Source organism: Numenius arquata, chromosome 20, assembly GCF_964106895.1.
Source record: "Numenius arquata chromosome 20, bNumArq3.hap1.1, whole genome shotgun sequence".
Taxonomy (NCBI): domain Eukaryota; kingdom Metazoa; phylum Chordata; class Aves; order Charadriiformes; family Scolopacidae; genus Numenius; species Numenius arquata.
Genome location: NC_133595.1, coordinates 2,641,985 through 2,658,648, shown reverse-complemented (window position 1 = coordinate 2,658,648; position 16,664 = coordinate 2,641,985). Strand labels below are relative to the sequence as shown.

The following is a 16,664-nucleotide window of genomic DNA, read 5'->3' as shown; positions in this document are numbered from 1 at the left end:
ACGGCGGGGCGGGCGCGCCGGAAGCGGCGGCGCAGGGTGGGTGAGGGCGGCCTGTCCGCGGCCCCCGCCGGTCGCCGGTCCCCTCAGCGCCTGTGTCCAGCCCTCGGGGCCTCCGCCGGAGCCATGGAGCTAGGGCGGGCGGGCCTGGCTTGGGCCGCCGCCTTGCTGCTGGCCGCCCTGGGAGCGCAGGCCGCGGCGGGGGATTTCGACCCGTACCGCGTCCTGGGGGTCGGCCGGAGCTCCAGCCAGGCCGACATCAAGAAGGCCTACAAGCGGCTCGCGCGGGAATGGTACGTGCCTCCCCTCCGACCGGGGCTCTGATCCCCTCTCCCCAGCACCGGACACGGGGAGGGACACGCACACGCTGCGGTCGGGCGTCCTCTGGGTTGATAGAACCCAGGCCGCTGGGCTCTGAGGAGCAGGCAGGGCTACCGAGCGGTAGCGTTAGCCACCTCACCCGGCTGTCTGCCTCGGCAGGCGGTCAGAACCTGGCGCCGGGTCTTCCTCGTGGCCCAGGGGTCCTCCTGAAACCAAGCAGGCACCTTTCACGCCAGCAATCGGTGCTGTAAGACCCTCCCGCAGGCTGGCTACGGGGTGAAAAGTTCCCCCTGACTCAACCGGGGACCTTTAATACGCTAGGATCTAAGTCTGAGTTTGATACATCGATGCCCGAGGGCGAGTCAACCCCTGTGCTGTGGAATCAAAGGACGCGTTGGATCCACAAACGTCGTGCCCCTCGCTTCGGTAGCGGTGCACCGAGGAGCAGGCTCAAGGCACTACCTCGGAAAATAGCCTCACCCAGAGCTTTTAGAGCTGAGACATCCCCGAGGGCTGTGGCGGGAGGTGTTTTACAGGAGGAACTTGGTAAATATGTAGGGCAGGAGCTGAGGGATGCAACGCTGTAGCAGGAATGGAAGATACACGCTCCCTCGTCCTAGACTCGGGCTGTTTGCGACAGATTGGATGGAGGGACAGGTCTGCAGGCGCATGGCACGTGTCCCGGTGCTGCGTTTTGGGACCGGGGTTTGGGTAGGGGGAGCACGTGCTGGGTGTAAAATCTGATCTCAGCCTTGGAATGCTGCCGCATGCCCTAACTGAAGGGAGGCTGACAGCTCGCTGTGTCCCCCCAGGGAACCGCTGACCCCCTTTTTCCTCCGGTTCTGCCTCGTAGGCACCCTGACAAAAACAAGGACCCGGGAGCGGAAGACAAATTCATCCAGATTAGCAAGGCCTATGAGGTAACACAGCTCTTTTTGCTAAACTCATGCTGTCATTAAGATCAAAGTTAAGTGACCTTATTTTTCCGTACCGGGGTTTGTGCTTTTTCTGCGTACAGCTACCCAGGAAAGGTGCTTAACCCTGTGGGGGAGGACACTACCGACCAGAAAAGTTGAGCCTTTCTCAACAGAGAGCCGCTGAGTGACACCGGCGTGGCCTCCGTTGCGAATATTTGGCTACGGGTCCACTCTGTTCACGCTAAAAACCCTCAAAGGAGGGAGGAGCTGGTATTCGTTGAGCTCCACACAGCTGGGTGGCCGCCATGTCTGTGTCACACTTACATAGGAGTATTTTGGGGATGATGTAAACAATGTTAGTCACTGCAGGGCTTTAGTCCCTTCAAATTATTCTTTGTGTAAGTAGTTATTTGCGCATCGCTCCTGCGCGGCTTTTGAAATCGGCTGCCCCAGTTTGCGGCGGCTGACCCGGCACTTCCACGGCAAGCGAGCTGAGCCCACAGAAATAAAGCAAATCATCATCTCCCAGCCAAAAAATGCAGTTTCTCTGTGGGGTGCCTGGGTGCTCGGTAAAACTTGTGGCGCTTTCCGATGCGCTGAGAAAACCCTCAGTGTTTAAGCAGACACCAGCAGAGGCTGCTCCAGAAAAGAGCGTTAATGCTCAGACGGCGTGATGCTCAGGCTCGAGGAGCAATTGGTGTCAGAAACGGGTACCACAGTTGATTTACAGGCTCCTTTCCTTTGGGCTTTGCCTATTTTTACCCTGATTTACCACAACAAGCCTGGAGGTGATGTGATAGTTCCCTTTTCCAGAATATTTATGCCTCCGACACGCAGCAAAGGGAGCGCCGTCCCTCGGAGCCCGTCCTTATGCAGCTGCAGTTCTTTACTGAGGGATTATCGTCAGGGCAGCTCTCCCTCACGGTTTAAGGCGACCGTTCTTCTATCACCCACTTCCCAGATTCTCTCCAACGAGGAAAAGAGGGCAAACTTCGATCGCTACGGAGATGCCGGGGAAAGCCAGGGCTACTCTCAGCACCAGCATCGCCAGTTCCACCACTTCCACGAAGGCTTCTATTTTGACGAGTCCTTCTTCCATTTCCCCTTTAATTCCGAGAGGCGCGACACCTCCGACGAGAAGTATTTGCTCCATTTTTCCCACTACATCAACGACATCGTGCCAGATAGTTTCAAGAAACCTTACCTCATCAAAATAACCTCAGACTGGTGTTTCAGCTGCATCCACATCGAGCCCGTGTGGAAGGAAGTCGCTCAGGAATTGGAGGCGCTGGGTAAGGACGAGGCCATTTAGGCTGAACGCGTGTTTCTCACCCATCGAGGGATTGCCTTCAGCTTTGGAAGACTGAGTTTAATCCCTAAATTTCCTCAGGGGTTTCTCCTAACGCTTTCCTGTGTGTTACTAATATCCCAATCGATGAGGCTATATGTTAGAAATGAGGAAAAAAAACTAGTCCCGTAGATCACAAGGGCAAGATGCCTTTTCTCCTGTTGTTTAGTGGTTTAGTCCGACGCTGATGATAATAAATGCTGGCGTGGCCGAGGGCTGACCGCACTGCCACAAGTTTAGGCCACCATCATAAATGCTGTGTTGCTCTTCGTCCTGCGCTTGGATGGCTTTGCTGAGCAAAGATCCCTGCGGCACGTCCTCGACTTGAGGGCCGCTACCCTACAGTTCAGTTTTGACTGAACTTTGACTTATTGAGCACATTTGCATGCCAAGGAGGTATTTTGTACTTGCCCCTCCATCCCTGGCTTCCTGCTTTTCCCTGCAGATGTTTTCTACGTGCATTTCCAGAAAAACATAAATTCAACAGACGGCAGGAGACAAAGGCGATGTAGTTCCCACTTACTAAGATTGTCCTCTTTGAGGTTTTAATGTAGTACATGAAATATCAGCGGACAGGAGAAAAAAGGACAGTGTATTCTTTCTCTCCCCCTCGATAAAGCTGTGAGTTTTAAATCCAGTCTTCAAGGGTTACAAGAGGTTGCAAGAGGAGGAACGTAGAGACTTAGGAGGGACAGTCCCATGAATAACTCGGGAGCAGAGTGCTGGGCAAAGGAACAGGTCTTCAACCTGGGTTTTCTCCTAGACTTTTTGGATTGCAGGGGATTCTTTCGCATTGAACCCACTTCTCCTTTTCCAGGAGTGGGAATCGGCGTCGTTCACGCTGGGTACGAAAGGCGCCTCGCCCACCACCTGGGTGCGCACAGCACCCCCTCCCTGCTAGGGCTCATCAACGGGAAAATAACCTTCTTCCACAACGCCGTCATTCGAGAAAACCTGCGGCAATTCGTGGAGAACCTTCTGCCGGGCAACCTCGTGGAAAAGGTACGCTCTAGTAAGAGTGTCACGTGCTGCTTCTCGTGCCTGTCTGGATATTCATCTCTCCTCGGCTGCTTCGGTGGCTAATCTGTTTAATTCAGCCCCTGAGCTGATCTGTGTCACGAACGCGAGAAGATCCAACCGAGGCTGGTGAAGTGAAGCGTTTTGAGAGCTGTAATTACAGCTACAAACCCCGGAGCTGGCGGAAGCGATCGCGCGATGCGGCTCCATATCGCTTCCCCTTACCAAAGGGTTAATCCCACCACTATGGGGGTTACGCCACCAACTTTGTGTGCCTAATCTTCTCTGAGTTATTACACCCCAGAGCTGTCCAAAAGCTACCCCCAGGTTAGGTGAGCGTGCCCTACCTCCCTGCTGGATTTCACTTAATTTCTCCTTTCTCAGGGTTTCATCCAGCAAATTAAGGACCACTTACTAACTTGCGGGCATTGTCTGCTAAAACTCACCCACAAAGACACCCACCATTTTGCTTCATCCAGTTTTGATTCAGACCTTTCAAACTGGAGCCGGCAGCGCGAGCCCTTTCAAAGTTATACATAAACATCCTATTAGATAAAAAACTGTTTATTTTTGGCAGAACCCTAAAGCACCCACCTCCCCCGGGTCAGCCCCCGTAGCGCTCTCACCCGTCCTTCCTCTGCCTGGAGCCTTGTTCGCCTCATCTCCTTTTTCCCTGGGGTCTTCAGCGATGGCTGCTCTTCCTGACAGACTCTTGACTTGCTGCCCTCCAAGTATTTGAGTTTTTGCCCCAAAAGTAGGGTCTGCTGTCCCTTTCCACGGTTAAAGCAGCCGTTTCACCTCCTGCGACCAGGCAGTCCTAAAAACAGAGCCTGCAGCCTGCCTGTGGGCTCCCAAACCAGCTGTGATCTCCCTTTTACCTCCTTCCTCTAGGTCAAGGAGGTACCGCAGCTGAAAAAGAGCAGGTTTGATGGAGCCCACAGGTGCCTGTTAACCCTTGGCTTCCCACTCTATGTAAAGCTTATGGCCCCAATGAACAGTTACGAGAACCAAAGTGGCATCAGCGCTGGCAGGGGATGCAGTAGATCAGAGGGCTGGTGGGGGTCGAGACTGACGGTTTTAATTAATCTCCTGTATCAAAAAAGCACCGATCAGGCATACCTGTTGGAAAGACAAACCCCCGGAGTCTGCTTTCTCTAACACCTAGGCAGCTCTTTCAGGCTGGGTTCTCATTCAGACACCAAATCTTACAGCATGGCGTGTGTCTAACGGCTCAGAGGTTGAACTAATGCGCTGGTTCTATTTAAAGATTACAGGTAAAAACTACATCCACTTTCTCTCCAACTGGAAGAAAGAAAACAAGCCCCACGTCCTTCTATTTGATCATATGCCAGTTGTGCCGTTATTATACAAGGTAAAGTGATTTCTATTGCTGCATTTTTTGACTTACTGATAAATCCAGCTGTTCCAAGAGAAAATGGGATACTGCTGTGAGCAGAGGCAGACCGATGCCTCTAAATACTATTGACCTCTTCTAAGAGAACAAGTTGATTTGTGTCGGTTGAAATGGCACGGCCAGATGAGGGACTTCACGAGGAGGTCGTTTCTCTGTCCCACCACGAATGTACCCTTAGCGGATGTGAAGGTGCGGGTGGGTTCCGGAGGTAGCGGCAGCAGAAGCACATGTTAACCTTTATGGGTAACGAGGGATTTTTGCGGTACATCTGCTTTGGGTTACCGGAAAGCCCGTTTCCTAAGAAACGCCTGCTACCGTGCAAAATGTCAGGTTGTAATATAAAGCTGTGGCTCCGTTGAGGCTCCCGCTAGGATGACTAAGAGAATGCAAACCGCCGTTCGGTGAGGGAGAGGAAGGGCTCTTGCCTCGTGCAGCGCGTGCCCAATGACATTTAAACAGCGGGAGGTGTTCTCAAAGCAAAGTCGCCACAGGCACTTGGGGGAGAAAACATTGCTTGCTCTCTAATGTAAACACGCGCTGGCGATTTCTTCCCCTCCAGCTTACCGCCTTCGCATACCGAGATTACTTGTCCTTTGGTTACGTGTACGTTGGACTCCGGGGCACCGAGGAGTTGTCCAGTCAGTACAACATCAACGTCTACACCCCGACCATGATGATCTTCAAGGAGAACATCGACAAGCCCGCTGATGTTGTGCAGGTATTGCTCAGTTCTCTCTGAGAGCTTAGGCGAGACGCACACTGAGGGCTTTCTGACCCAGCTTGTGAAGAGGGGTCGGTGGCAGATTTCAGAGTAAAAAGCGTTCGGTCTCAGCAGAAACTCAGGCTTCAGCAGAGCATGATCGTTAGGAGGGAGGGTGCTTGGTAGGCTTCGGCGTCTGTCCTCTTGAGGGTGGCTGCAGGTGGCTTCTCAGTCTCGGGGCCTCCAGACATCTCAGCGAGGACCGTGATGGCTGGCAGCCTTCCCCAGGCTCCAGATGAGAACGTCACATGCAGCAGCTTCACTGTCCTCACCCTGCTCGGTACTGACCTCAGCTTTCTCTGTTCTCGCCAGGCACGAGATATGAAGAAGCAGCTCATTGACGACTTCCTTTCCCAGAATAAGTTCCTCATGGTGGCCAGACTCACCAACCAGAGGCTCTTCCAGGAGCTGTGTCCCGTGAAGAAGTCTCACCGGCAGCGAAAGTAAGGCTCCACGGGTGACATGTCCCCTTGCTTTGTTCCCCGAGGCTCTGGGGCTGCTCCTAAAGCCACCTCTTGTTTGATTCTGAGGGAGAAGGGAAATGACTGCATTGGATCGTGCTGGGTATCCACATTGTTCAATAGGTTTCTGCCTCATCGGGATCGTTCCGGCTTGCAGAAAGGGGATGGTCATTTCCTCTCACGTCCAGAACGGCTCCTAATCCCCATCCCATTGTGTTGCCTAGGCACTGCGTGGTCTTACTGACCGGAGAAGGAGAGAAGTTTGCCGAGGCTTACGAGGCGTTTTTGACCTTTGCTGTGGCCAACACAAAAGACACGCTGAAGTTCGTGCACGTCTATAATGAACGGCAGCCGGAATTTGCGGACTCCTTGCTGATGGATGAGGAGAAGTATCGGGGAAAATCAGCTGTGAGGGTTCCCTTGGTTTTTTCCCGTCTTCTCCCCTTTCCCTTCTCTCATTCTCACTCACATCACTTTACGTAGGACACTGTACCTTGATCTGACACCTAATTCTGGGCATCTGTCTAGAAAAAAGTACCTTCCTCTCTGATACCTTCCATGTTGTTGGCTTGTCCAGGTGGTCATTTTGGAGAGACGTAATAACGCAGGGAAGATCGCCTACAAAACCTTGGAGGAGGCCTGGCAAGGCAGCAAAGAGGACAACTTCATCCTCCTGGATCTTCTGGACCAGCTGAGGACAGACCCTGGCCTTCTCTCTTCAGAGACTGTCCTGGCAGACTTGAATGACGAACTTGCTCCCGTAAGTGCACGGCCTTTCCAGCTGTGCTGCTGGTTTTGGACGGTTATGGTCATTCACAGGCATTATTTATATTTTAAAATACCGAGGCAAGACTCTTAAAAGTTTTCTCCCTCATGGAAGGAAGAGCTCATGGTATGCTCCAAAGCTGATTTGGCCTGGGGATCTGTTTAAGGGTTTGGAGTCCTGTCAGGGCTCTGGAGAGCGATTTTGTCATTTGCTTTGTTCTTTTTCAACAGATGTTCCTTATCCGGTGGTTCTACTCCATGTTGGACTACATCTCGGACTGCTGGGACAGTTTGTTTCACAGTAACTGGTACGGATTGGGTGCTAACGAGTCTCCGTAGGGAGCAGGATTGCTGTTATCTTGTTCAGATGCATAGCAGAACCAGGTTCTTGTAGCAAAACTGAGAACATCTCAAAATACTCAAAATACAAAATACTCAATGTCCTTGATGCTGAGTTTGGACATTACACTCCTGAAAACACACATCCGTTATTGTTTTTCACCACTTCCTGTCACCTTATTTTAAAATGGAGCCATTTTTATCATCCTCCTTCTGGGTGGGAGCGGGACGGTGCTTAAAATCTTGATTGTCTTTAAGACCCCAGGAAACGAGCCGAGTTTCAGGGGAAACTGCAGGGTATTACTTGAGGTAGACGGGAACTGAAATTCGAGCAGAAATTGCACAGCCTGACTGCTGTTTGCAAATCTTCCCCTCAGGCGAGAGATGATGCCGCTGCTGTCCTTGCTCTTCTCGGCGCTCTTCATTCTCTTTGGCACCGTTATTGTTCAGGCTTTCAGGTGAGTGCACACCAAAACCTGCTAGGGGATCTTACGGTCCTGCCAACAGCACCTCAATCCAATCTGGCGCCTTAAACACACACCAAATCGTCTTCCTTTGCAGCGATTCGAGTGACACAAGGGACTCTCCTCCCTTGGAGAAAGAAGAAACTGCCACAAAGACAGAGAAGAACGACGTGAGCTTCAGCAAAGAGAGTAACAGGTTCCCTCTCTAATTTCTCCAGAACTGTTTTCAGCTGAAGCATTGCTCGGGGAGCAGAGAGAGAGAGCGCAGAGAGAGCACAAGGCGAGAGCAGAGACGTGCCGGAGTCACGGGGACACAGCGCAGTCATTGTGCGGGGCAGAGCGGGCACAGGGAGGTGGATGGGAGCGCTGGTTAGACAGGACTCACACCAGCAAAGACAGGGGTGCACACATGTAGTTATTAAGCCATTCTCACAGAGTTTTGCCCAGGAAAAGGCAAAAGTCTGACTGACCTGTTGAGGAAGATCCAAGTCTGGCCATTGCACCGATTCAGCTTTAGCTGCAGGGCACGGGGGCGGCTCAGCATAAAGAGGCAGGGAACAAGTTCACCATTTCTCCATCAGTCGCTCCCGGTCCTTCCTTTCACTTTCACTCAGTCACCATTTCGTTGCAGCAGGATTCCCAAAAAGGGCTTCGTGGAGGTGACAGAGCTAACGGACATCAACTACAACAGCAACCTGGTGCGCCTCAGGCCGGGCCACATGAATGTGGTCTTGATCCTGTCCAACTCCACCAAAACCGCCCTCCTCCAGAAGTTTGCCCTGGAAGTCTATACCTTCACTGGGTAGGCTGGGCCCTCTCCCGGGTTTCTGTTACTGTTTTAATGTGTCTAATGCTGCTCTGATGACAATTGGGAGCGGCGTCGGCTTGTTTGCCAAGAGGGAACGCTTCTGGTGAGCAAAGCGGCCTCTATATTTGTTAGTGGCAAAATGAGCTGCTGAAAACCGAGCAGCCTTTCCCGGCCCAGTGAAGGTGGCCGGACAAGTCTGGTGCTGCCGCCGCTTTGGCTGTACCCGCATTTCAACAAATCGAGAGCACGACAGTGCTGCACGCTGGGTAGTTGTCACCCTGTGCTGCCCAGGGAGCAGTGGTGATGCCGTGGTGATGCAGCCCTGCGCCTGCCCTTGTTCCAAACGCTTACCTGTCCGGTAGGAATCCAGCCTAACTCGGGAGACGTGCTAATCCCGGTTCTCCTCTGCTCTTCCCCCAGGAGCAGCTCTCTTCATTTCTCCTTCCTCAGCCTGGACAAGCACCGGGAATGGCTGGAGTACCTGTTAGAGTTCGCGCAGGATGCGGCCCCCATCCCAAACCAGTACGACAAGCATTTCCTCGAGCGTGACTACACGGGCTACGTCCTGGCTCTGAATGGCCACAAGAAATACTTCTGCCTCTTCAAGCCTCACAGATCGGGGGACGAGGGGGGAACCCTGGGCTCCTGCGAGGATTATGATTCCTCACTACACACAGAAGCCCGAGGGAAATCCTCCTGCAGCCCGGGATCTAGATCCATAAAAAACAAATTACACAAATTGTCCTTTTGGATGGAACGCCTCCTAGAGGGTTCCCTACAGAGGTTCTATATCCCCTCGTGGCCCGCGCTAGACTGAGGGATTTTAAAGAGATTCTAATGGACAAACTTTTTATGAAGATGACAAGGGACAGATCTTTCCAGGTATAAGCAAACAAGCGTGACGAATGGACCTTAGGTTTTAGATGAACTCTCCTGGGGCCGGTAACTAGAGCCCGGGAGCGCAACCAAGCGCACCGAAAATTCCCTCCACCGACTCCTCCGCGCGTTTGGATGCCGTACTACCGAAGAGCCAAGAAGTCCATTTCTTTTCCCTTCTTGTCCTGCCGCATCCACTTCCTGAGTCACCCCCCCCCGGCCCTGTGGCATCTCTCGTTTTACCTCGGTTGAAGGAAAAAAAAAAAAACAAAACCCCGTGACTTCTCTGCGTGGTGACTCGGTCCGGACCGACCGGGGCCGGCGACGCAGGTCGGGTCGTGGTTGTCTCTCCCCTTCCCCATGTGCTCAGCCCATGGTGCATGGTGTAACACTGGCAAGACCCTGCAGACCCTCCCAGGCCCTGCCCTGCCCAAAGGCCTCCTCCCAACCAGGCAGTCATACTTTTATCGGCTTTCCCCAGGGTAAGTGATCTAAGAGTACGGTCGGGAGCAGCTGGGACTCACCTGTGGTGCGGGCTCATAGGCGATCTGCATGTTTCATGCTCCTCGTGTCATAGTTCCACCTGTAGCTTCACCGGCTAAACCGTAACCGGGGAGGGAAGGGGTTTTGCACGGCCATAAATACTGTCAAGGTGTTGAGCCATTTAAATGTTACATTGATTTTTCGGATGCCTTTCTGCTTCTGTCGATTTTAGACGATGTATACTAGAGCCATAACTTTGTGTCCTCAGATTGTAGGCGTGAGCTGCTATGAGCCAGTAGACGTGTCGAGGAAACTCTACCTAGCTGCTAGGGAGTCGGCCCGGGCTCCTTTCCAACACCCTTACGTCTGTAGTACAAACCGACCTTTCTTTGTATCAAGGAACCTAATTCTTCGATGATTGTATTCTTGAAATGTTGCCCCATAAGTGCTGTATCATGAGACCGTCGCTTACATGTGAAACTCCTTTTGGTTTAGGCATGGGTTTAGGACGCTTGGTTTTCAGCCTCTTGCCCGTTTCCTTCTTGCCACAAACCTTTGTTTCTCAAGGTGCAGGCTGCTCCCTTGGGTTTTTTTTGTTCGTTTGCATTGGAGTTTTGTTGTCTTTTTGGACTCATAGGTCTGTGTGAAGCTAGAAGAGTTGTCAGGTGCAGGGCTGGGTTTATGCTTTGCCCTACCAGGGCTCCAACAGCCGCTTCCAACACTGCGGGGGGAACGGGTGGCCCTTTGTGAAGCAGAGGGAAGGCCAGTAGCCGACCGGTGGCCGCTTACCGCTCCTCAGGTGATAAAGCAAAGCAGCAGGGTTTCTTTTGGCAGCTGGGACAGAAATCCTGGGGTGCTTGTGCTTCCTTTTCGCTGCTCCAGGGCAGACGCCGTCGCCTGGGCTGGTCCCTGCCGTGCTTCCTCCCAAGCACCCACGGTCCCCAGGTCGCCGTTTGGCCACAGTGCTGCCAAAGCACGGGCGTCTCAGCAGGGCAGCCTTTGCCATAGGGCTCGGAACCTGATGGCAGAGCACTTGGTCGAGCACCTGGTGTTCATTTATAGCTCACTTTGGCCCTTGCCACCTTAGTTACCATCTTAGCAGAGCAGGCAGTTAAGGAATAACTATGCCAATCTCTAAGCCAGCTGCCGATCCTATAGGAAACCCGGGAATGCTCATTTCCCTGCCTCCGTGACCCAGTTGCTCACAAAGCCTTGGCTCGCTGCATTCCTCCCCACCCCGGGAGCAGATCGGCGTGCCGCGACCACCACAGGTATCTCCAACACCCCCTGTAATGTACTTCCAAATAAAGGCTACCATGCTACAACTGACCCTATGTGAGGTTACTTAATTTTAGCTCAGCTTGTGCTGCTGCACAGGGGAGGCACTAAAGGAGAGGGAAGGAAGGAAGGCGAGGTCTTTTCCCTGCCAAAGAGCTCTGAGGCGCAGGCATAATGCTGAAACAGAGCGGGAAGGGGGATGAAACGCTGGCCCGACGCTGCTGGACTTCATTTTCATCTGGCTGAAGCAATGGCCATAGCACTCCTGTGCTTTTCCCGCAGCTTGCCCTGCAGGATGGGGCTAGGATACGGTTGTAGCCCAGTGGAAGGCTCTGCGTAACTTTTTACATGTTTGCAAAAGTAAAAAATAAAATACTCTCTGGGTCCCTGCTGTCGCTAGTCAGAAACCAGGAGAAAACACCTGACACGTTAAAAAAAGTGCCTAGTTGTGCTACAGCGAGGGAATTCAGCCCTGCCCCAAGCAAGAAGATAAGGCCTTACAGCCTTCAGACTACAGTTCGTGTGCTGCACGCTGGCTGGAATCCTTTTTTACTTTTCTTTTTAGCAGAGGTAACCTCCCCTTTTAGACCAGGTTCTGTTTAAGGAGCGCTTGCAGCAGGCCACCCTTGCCGGCCGTGGCTTTTAACCAGGTCGGACTAATCCAGCTTGCGTCACTGTTTTATGGAAAAACCTTCTTTGGTGGGCTGAAGCAAACGCCAAACTCTTCTAAACCCCTCGTTTAGTTGGCTGTGGTGTCCGTGGTGCTCGCTTTCTCGTAGAAGAGCGTGGTCGGAGGCTGCTTGGACCCCAGATTTGTCCACCCTCTCCCAGCAGTCGTAAGGCGTCACCCCCCCCCCCCCCCCCGATAATTTTCTCACCTCCCGCCTCCAGCGGCGCTCGACCCACATCGTATCATCAGCAAAAATGCACTTGCCATTCTGTTAGGCACGTGATTGTTCGTAATCCAAAGATTGATGGAATTCAGTCCTAGTGCACTATCGTAGCGACGTCTGAGCGCTCGCATCCCGCTCAGAAGCTGAAGCAAAGGGATACAGGCCCCCAGGTTTTATACCGAAACGCCTCCCTGTTCCCAGCGTGGAGGGCAGCGCCCTCCGCTCTGCCACGCACCCAAAACCTGCCAGGAACTGGTACACTAACGCAGCCTGAGAAGTAGGACTGAAAACTAGGTACATATTTTGCACTTTTGATACTAGGGAGTTGGGGGAGAATTAACTTATTTGGCCAACTTGTCTTTTTTATTTTTGGTTGGTGGTTTTGTTTTGGTTTTTGTCTTTTTTTTTGTATTTGTGAACAGGCACTGATGTCATTTTGTTTTAAGAGGATTACGGATTCGCAATCAAAATAAACTATTTTAATGTGTGACGAGGTGGCTCTGTGCTTCCATGTACAAACTGCCCACACCTCCCCGTCGGCTGGGAAATTCCAGGAGCGATTCAGCCGCTCCCCGCCGTAGCAGCTACCCGGTCACCCCCAGCAGGAAATTCAGCCCAATACCCCCATGCTCTCTGAACGAGCCTCCCTTCCTCTACCTTAATTGTCCTGCTGCTGCGCCTTAATAGGAGAAACCTTTTACCAGTGACAGTCGGGATGAGCCCTGTGAGCCAGGTGAGTAATTCCAGCTCGGAAAGCGGCGGCCAAACACCATTAGCCTCATCTTTGCCTTTCCCAGGCACACTCAAAAGCTACAGCCACCTAAAGCTACCTAAAGTTTATCAGCTTGAAATTACCTTTTCTAGCGGTAAATGGCATTTATTCCTCACTGCAAAGCCCGCGTTTCCTGCAGCCGGTGGAGGGGAACAGGAGGCAGAGGGCCTCGGTGGAGGTGGGAGCTGCGTTGCCCCCGGGGCAGGTGGGAGCTGCCCTCACATTGTCTTCACTCCGGGGAGAACGCACAGCATCTCGAACAGCAGGTTTGCCGCCAGGAGGGCCGTGTTGCCTAAAAAAAGACAAAAAAGGGGAAAAAAATGAGCTGTGAATGCCCCATGGCTTTCACCCACAGCCTCTGCCAGACACACGTCCTGCTCTCAACCTTCAGACTCACCAGAGACATCGTACATCGGTGCAACTTCTACAAGGTCGCATCCCACGACGTTCAGTCCTTTGCAGCCACGAATAATCTCCAAAGCCTGAGAAGAAAACACAATTGGGGTGAAGAAACACACCTGGCCTAGCAGACCGGTCAGGGCTCTGCCTTCCCCATGTGCAGCTAAGGAAACCCAGCCCATACAGACTAAACCACATCAGTTCATTTCTTCTCCTCGTTACCACTGTGAAATGCTCCCTAACCCTTCCCTTTGCTCACTGGCAGCACGACCTCCTTTAATGGGAGTAAAAACCTCCCCTTCCCCCTGGGAAACGAAACTGCGTATCCCCCTTTACCTGCGCAGGGGTGAGCCCAGCTATCTCCGGCGTGCCGGTGCCCGGGGCGTACGCGGGGTCCAGTCCGTCGATATCGAAACTGATGTAGACCGGCTTGTCCCCCATCTGCTTCCTCACTTCCCCCATCAGCGGCACCAGGGATTTGCTCCAACACTCTTCAGCCGGGACCACCCGGAAACCCTGTGGGGAGCACAGGCACGGGGAAAGGTGGGCAAAGCGGAGCATTCCCTGCCCCACCGGGGATTTCTGCCGGGCTAAATCCTCATCCCTGGGCAGAGCTGCAGAGAAGTACCTTGGAGCACCCTCTGCTCACTCCCGCTTTCTTATTCTCCACTCCGCTAATGGCTCGGTGAGCCGGGAGTGTTTCTCCTGCGGGCCAAGCTGCTAGCATGGGATAAGATGCCAAAAAGATCTTTATTTTCCTGCTGGAGCTGAGGGAATATTCATGACATGGGAATAAAAATGGCAGGAGAAGAAAGCAGCGCTCGGCGTGTGCCCGCGTCTGAGCTTACCTGCTCCCGGCAGTACTGGTAAGGATTGGGGTCGTAGGAGGAGCCTCGGATGCCGATCTGGACCACGCGGCTGCAGTCCAGAAGTCCTTCCTCCACGCAGCGCCGGAACGGCGTCCCGTGGTAGATCTTCTCCCCAAGGGCTCTGTCACTGGTGTCAGTGTGAGCATCCACATGCACCAGTCCCAGAGGACCATGCCTAGTTGAGAGAGGGTGGCCACGTTAGTCCCCACCTTCTGGCCCGGCCTATGCCGTGGACAGCAAGCCAGGAGCCTTCCCAAGGTTCTTTCCCAGGTCCTTATTCTACATCTCCAGGTTGGAAACTTACTTCTCTGCCACGGCCTGCAGGATGGGGTATGTTATGGTGTGATCTCCACCTGCAACAGGACGGGGAAGAGGCTGTAACACGCTGCAAGAGGTGCTCAGGGCTCATTACCTTTGTTCCCATAGGGTTTTTCCCCCCTAGCATCTATCCTGCACTTTTTTATACACTCCAGGGCTTCATTCCCGAAGGAAAACCTGAGGCTCCCGGGTGCAGGTTGTTTCCTCTCCCCTATTCCCTCCTCGGGAGGACCAGAGACACATCACTGCTGGCAGGGGCAGCCCGTGGAGCGGGACCCTTGCCCAGGGCTATAAACAGGTGCTTGATTCACTTCTGAGGACGCTGTAACTGATAATTTGCCCCTCTTTATACACTCGCTTCATTTAGCCATGCCAAGCTGCGACAGCTGGGAATTTGAACACGTGCCCAAATCACACCCTGTGCAAAGCAGCACGGGCTGCCGGGCGCTGCAAGCTTTCCGGAGGGGCACAAACCGCTCACACTTTGGGGCACCAAAACACCAAAAGCACCCTGCCGACCGGATGTGCGGTCGAGCTTCAGGCTCTGCGCTGAAACACTCCCTTGGCTGACCCATTCTCCCCATTTTTGACACAAGAGGCACCACCGATGGCAGGAATTTCAGCAGAGAGAGTGTAAATTTACCCTTGATTTACCCATTCGGCCCCTGATTTAGCCCAACGCCCCGTGCAGGGGACAGATTCCTCGCTCACCTTCCGTTCAGAATGAAGGAGGGGAGGAGGAGAGGGAGTTTGGACGAGCAGAGACGTGGTGGCACGGCAGGGGGGACGCGGGGTCCTTACCCAAGGTGAGGGGCATGCAGCCGGAGGCCACTATCTTCTGGTAGGACTCTCGGATGAGGCGGCAGCTGTCGGGCAGGTTGTAGAGGTTGACATTCACGTCCCCAATGTCAGCCACCCGCAGAGAGTCAAAAGGTGCTGCCCCGGTGCTGCCGTTGTAGCTCCTCACCATCACTGACTCGGCACGGATCTGGCGCGGGCCGAACCTGGGGTAGAGAGAAGAGAACAGCTGGGAAAAGCTGCTGGGCAGAGTTCCCAATGCCAGCACTGCTCCTCCTGCGGGAACAGAGCCATTCCGGCCGGTCAGAGCGAAGCACTGGCTCCCCCGGCACCCCTTTACCTGGCTCCCGGACGGTTGGAGGTGCCCGTGTCCAGAGGGACGCCCACAAAAGCCGCATCCAGTCCCTCTGCTGATGCCTGAATGGGCAGTTTCATCATGGAGCAGACCCCCACGGGCCGGGCCACAAACTGGGCACTGGGGGGCACGTTGAACCGCGAGCCCCAGCGGCAAAAAGTCCCGTGCCCCAAGGCCAGGCGCCGGAGGAGCCCCGTGGATGTGCCCAGCGAGGAGCCAGAGGTGGCCAGGAGAGCTGGGGACCACTGGCCGTGGCGCGGGGTTGCCGCTGCAGCAAACGCAGACAGCTTGCGAGCACGGAATGCAGCTTCCCGGGGCAGCAGGTGGCTGCAGCCAGCCCAGAGCCGGCTCCTCGTCCTGCCCCACATGCTCCGACCCTCTGCCCCACACAGAGAAGAGCGAGAGGTGCCGCGGAGCCTGTCCCCGTCCTGGCTGGAGCGCCGCAGCCAGGCAGGGAGCCAGGTGCCTCCAACCATGCCTCCCTCCGCCCTCCCCAGGGTTCAAAGTGCAGCTGGGCACCCCCACTGCTCAGGGAAGGGCAGAGATTTGGCCTGGGCCTCGTGTTCCCCCTCCCGGCTGCCCCCTTTTCCCCACAGCACCCTCTGCTTCCTGGCAAACACCGACAACAAACGCAGCAGCCTCAGGATCAGCACGACAGGGCAAGAGGGATGCGCTGGGAAACGTTCCAGTTTTGCCCCCCCCACCTCGGGCATTTGCAGAAAGCAAAGAAGCATTTGTTGCATTAACAGCATGTACTTTTAAAACTGAGCTTTACAAAAGCACCCGGAATGCTGAAGAATCATAAAAATGTCTCATTAACAAAAGGCAGGCAGTGAAAGAACAGAAAAAAACCAAAGTCTAACCTCAGCAGAACTGTAGACCGACAAAATGCAAACAAATGAGAAGCAATAACAGGGATTTAAGAACCAGAGGCAGTGCTGCGGGACAAGTGTTTTAGGCCATTTTTGAGGCCAGAGAGACGAAATGAGACGATTTCCAGGGAAAGCAAGTT

The 16,664-nt window shown here is 53.8% G+C and overlaps 2 protein-coding genes across 2 annotated transcripts; one reads left to right on the top strand and one right to left on the bottom strand.

Moving 5' to 3' along the window:
* The first annotated feature begins 123 nt into the window (after window positions 1-123).
* DNAJC16 (DnaJ heat shock protein family (Hsp40) member C16) lies at window positions 124-9,428 on the top strand. Its single transcript, XM_074161655.1, has 14 exons — window positions 124-290; window positions 1,172-1,238; window positions 2,197-2,527; window positions 3,401-3,585; window positions 4,868-4,972; window positions 5,574-5,732; window positions 6,087-6,217; window positions 6,460-6,643; window positions 6,813-6,995; window positions 7,232-7,308; window positions 7,717-7,797; window positions 7,901-7,999; window positions 8,435-8,605; window positions 9,032-9,428. Exons 1-14 carry the CDS (start codon window positions 124-126, stop codon window positions 9,426-9,428), a joined length of 2,337 nt encoding a protein of 778 aa, XP_074017756.1.
* Window positions 9,429-12,555: 3,127 nt separating this feature from the next.
* AGMAT (agmatinase (putative)) lies at window positions 12,556-16,138 on the bottom strand. The gene is made up of 7 exons (XM_074161642.1): window positions 15,638-16,138; window positions 15,301-15,503; window positions 14,486-14,534; window positions 14,161-14,356; window positions 13,649-13,828; window positions 13,311-13,395; window positions 12,556-13,205 (listed from the first exon to the last, which is right to left on the bottom strand). Exons 1-7 carry the CDS (start codon window positions 16,126-16,128, stop codon window positions 13,132-13,134), a joined length of 1,278 nt encoding a protein of 425 aa, XP_074017743.1. The 5' UTR covers window positions 16,129-16,138; the 3' UTR covers window positions 12,556-13,131.
* Between the last annotated feature and the right edge of the window lie 526 nt (window positions 16,139-16,664).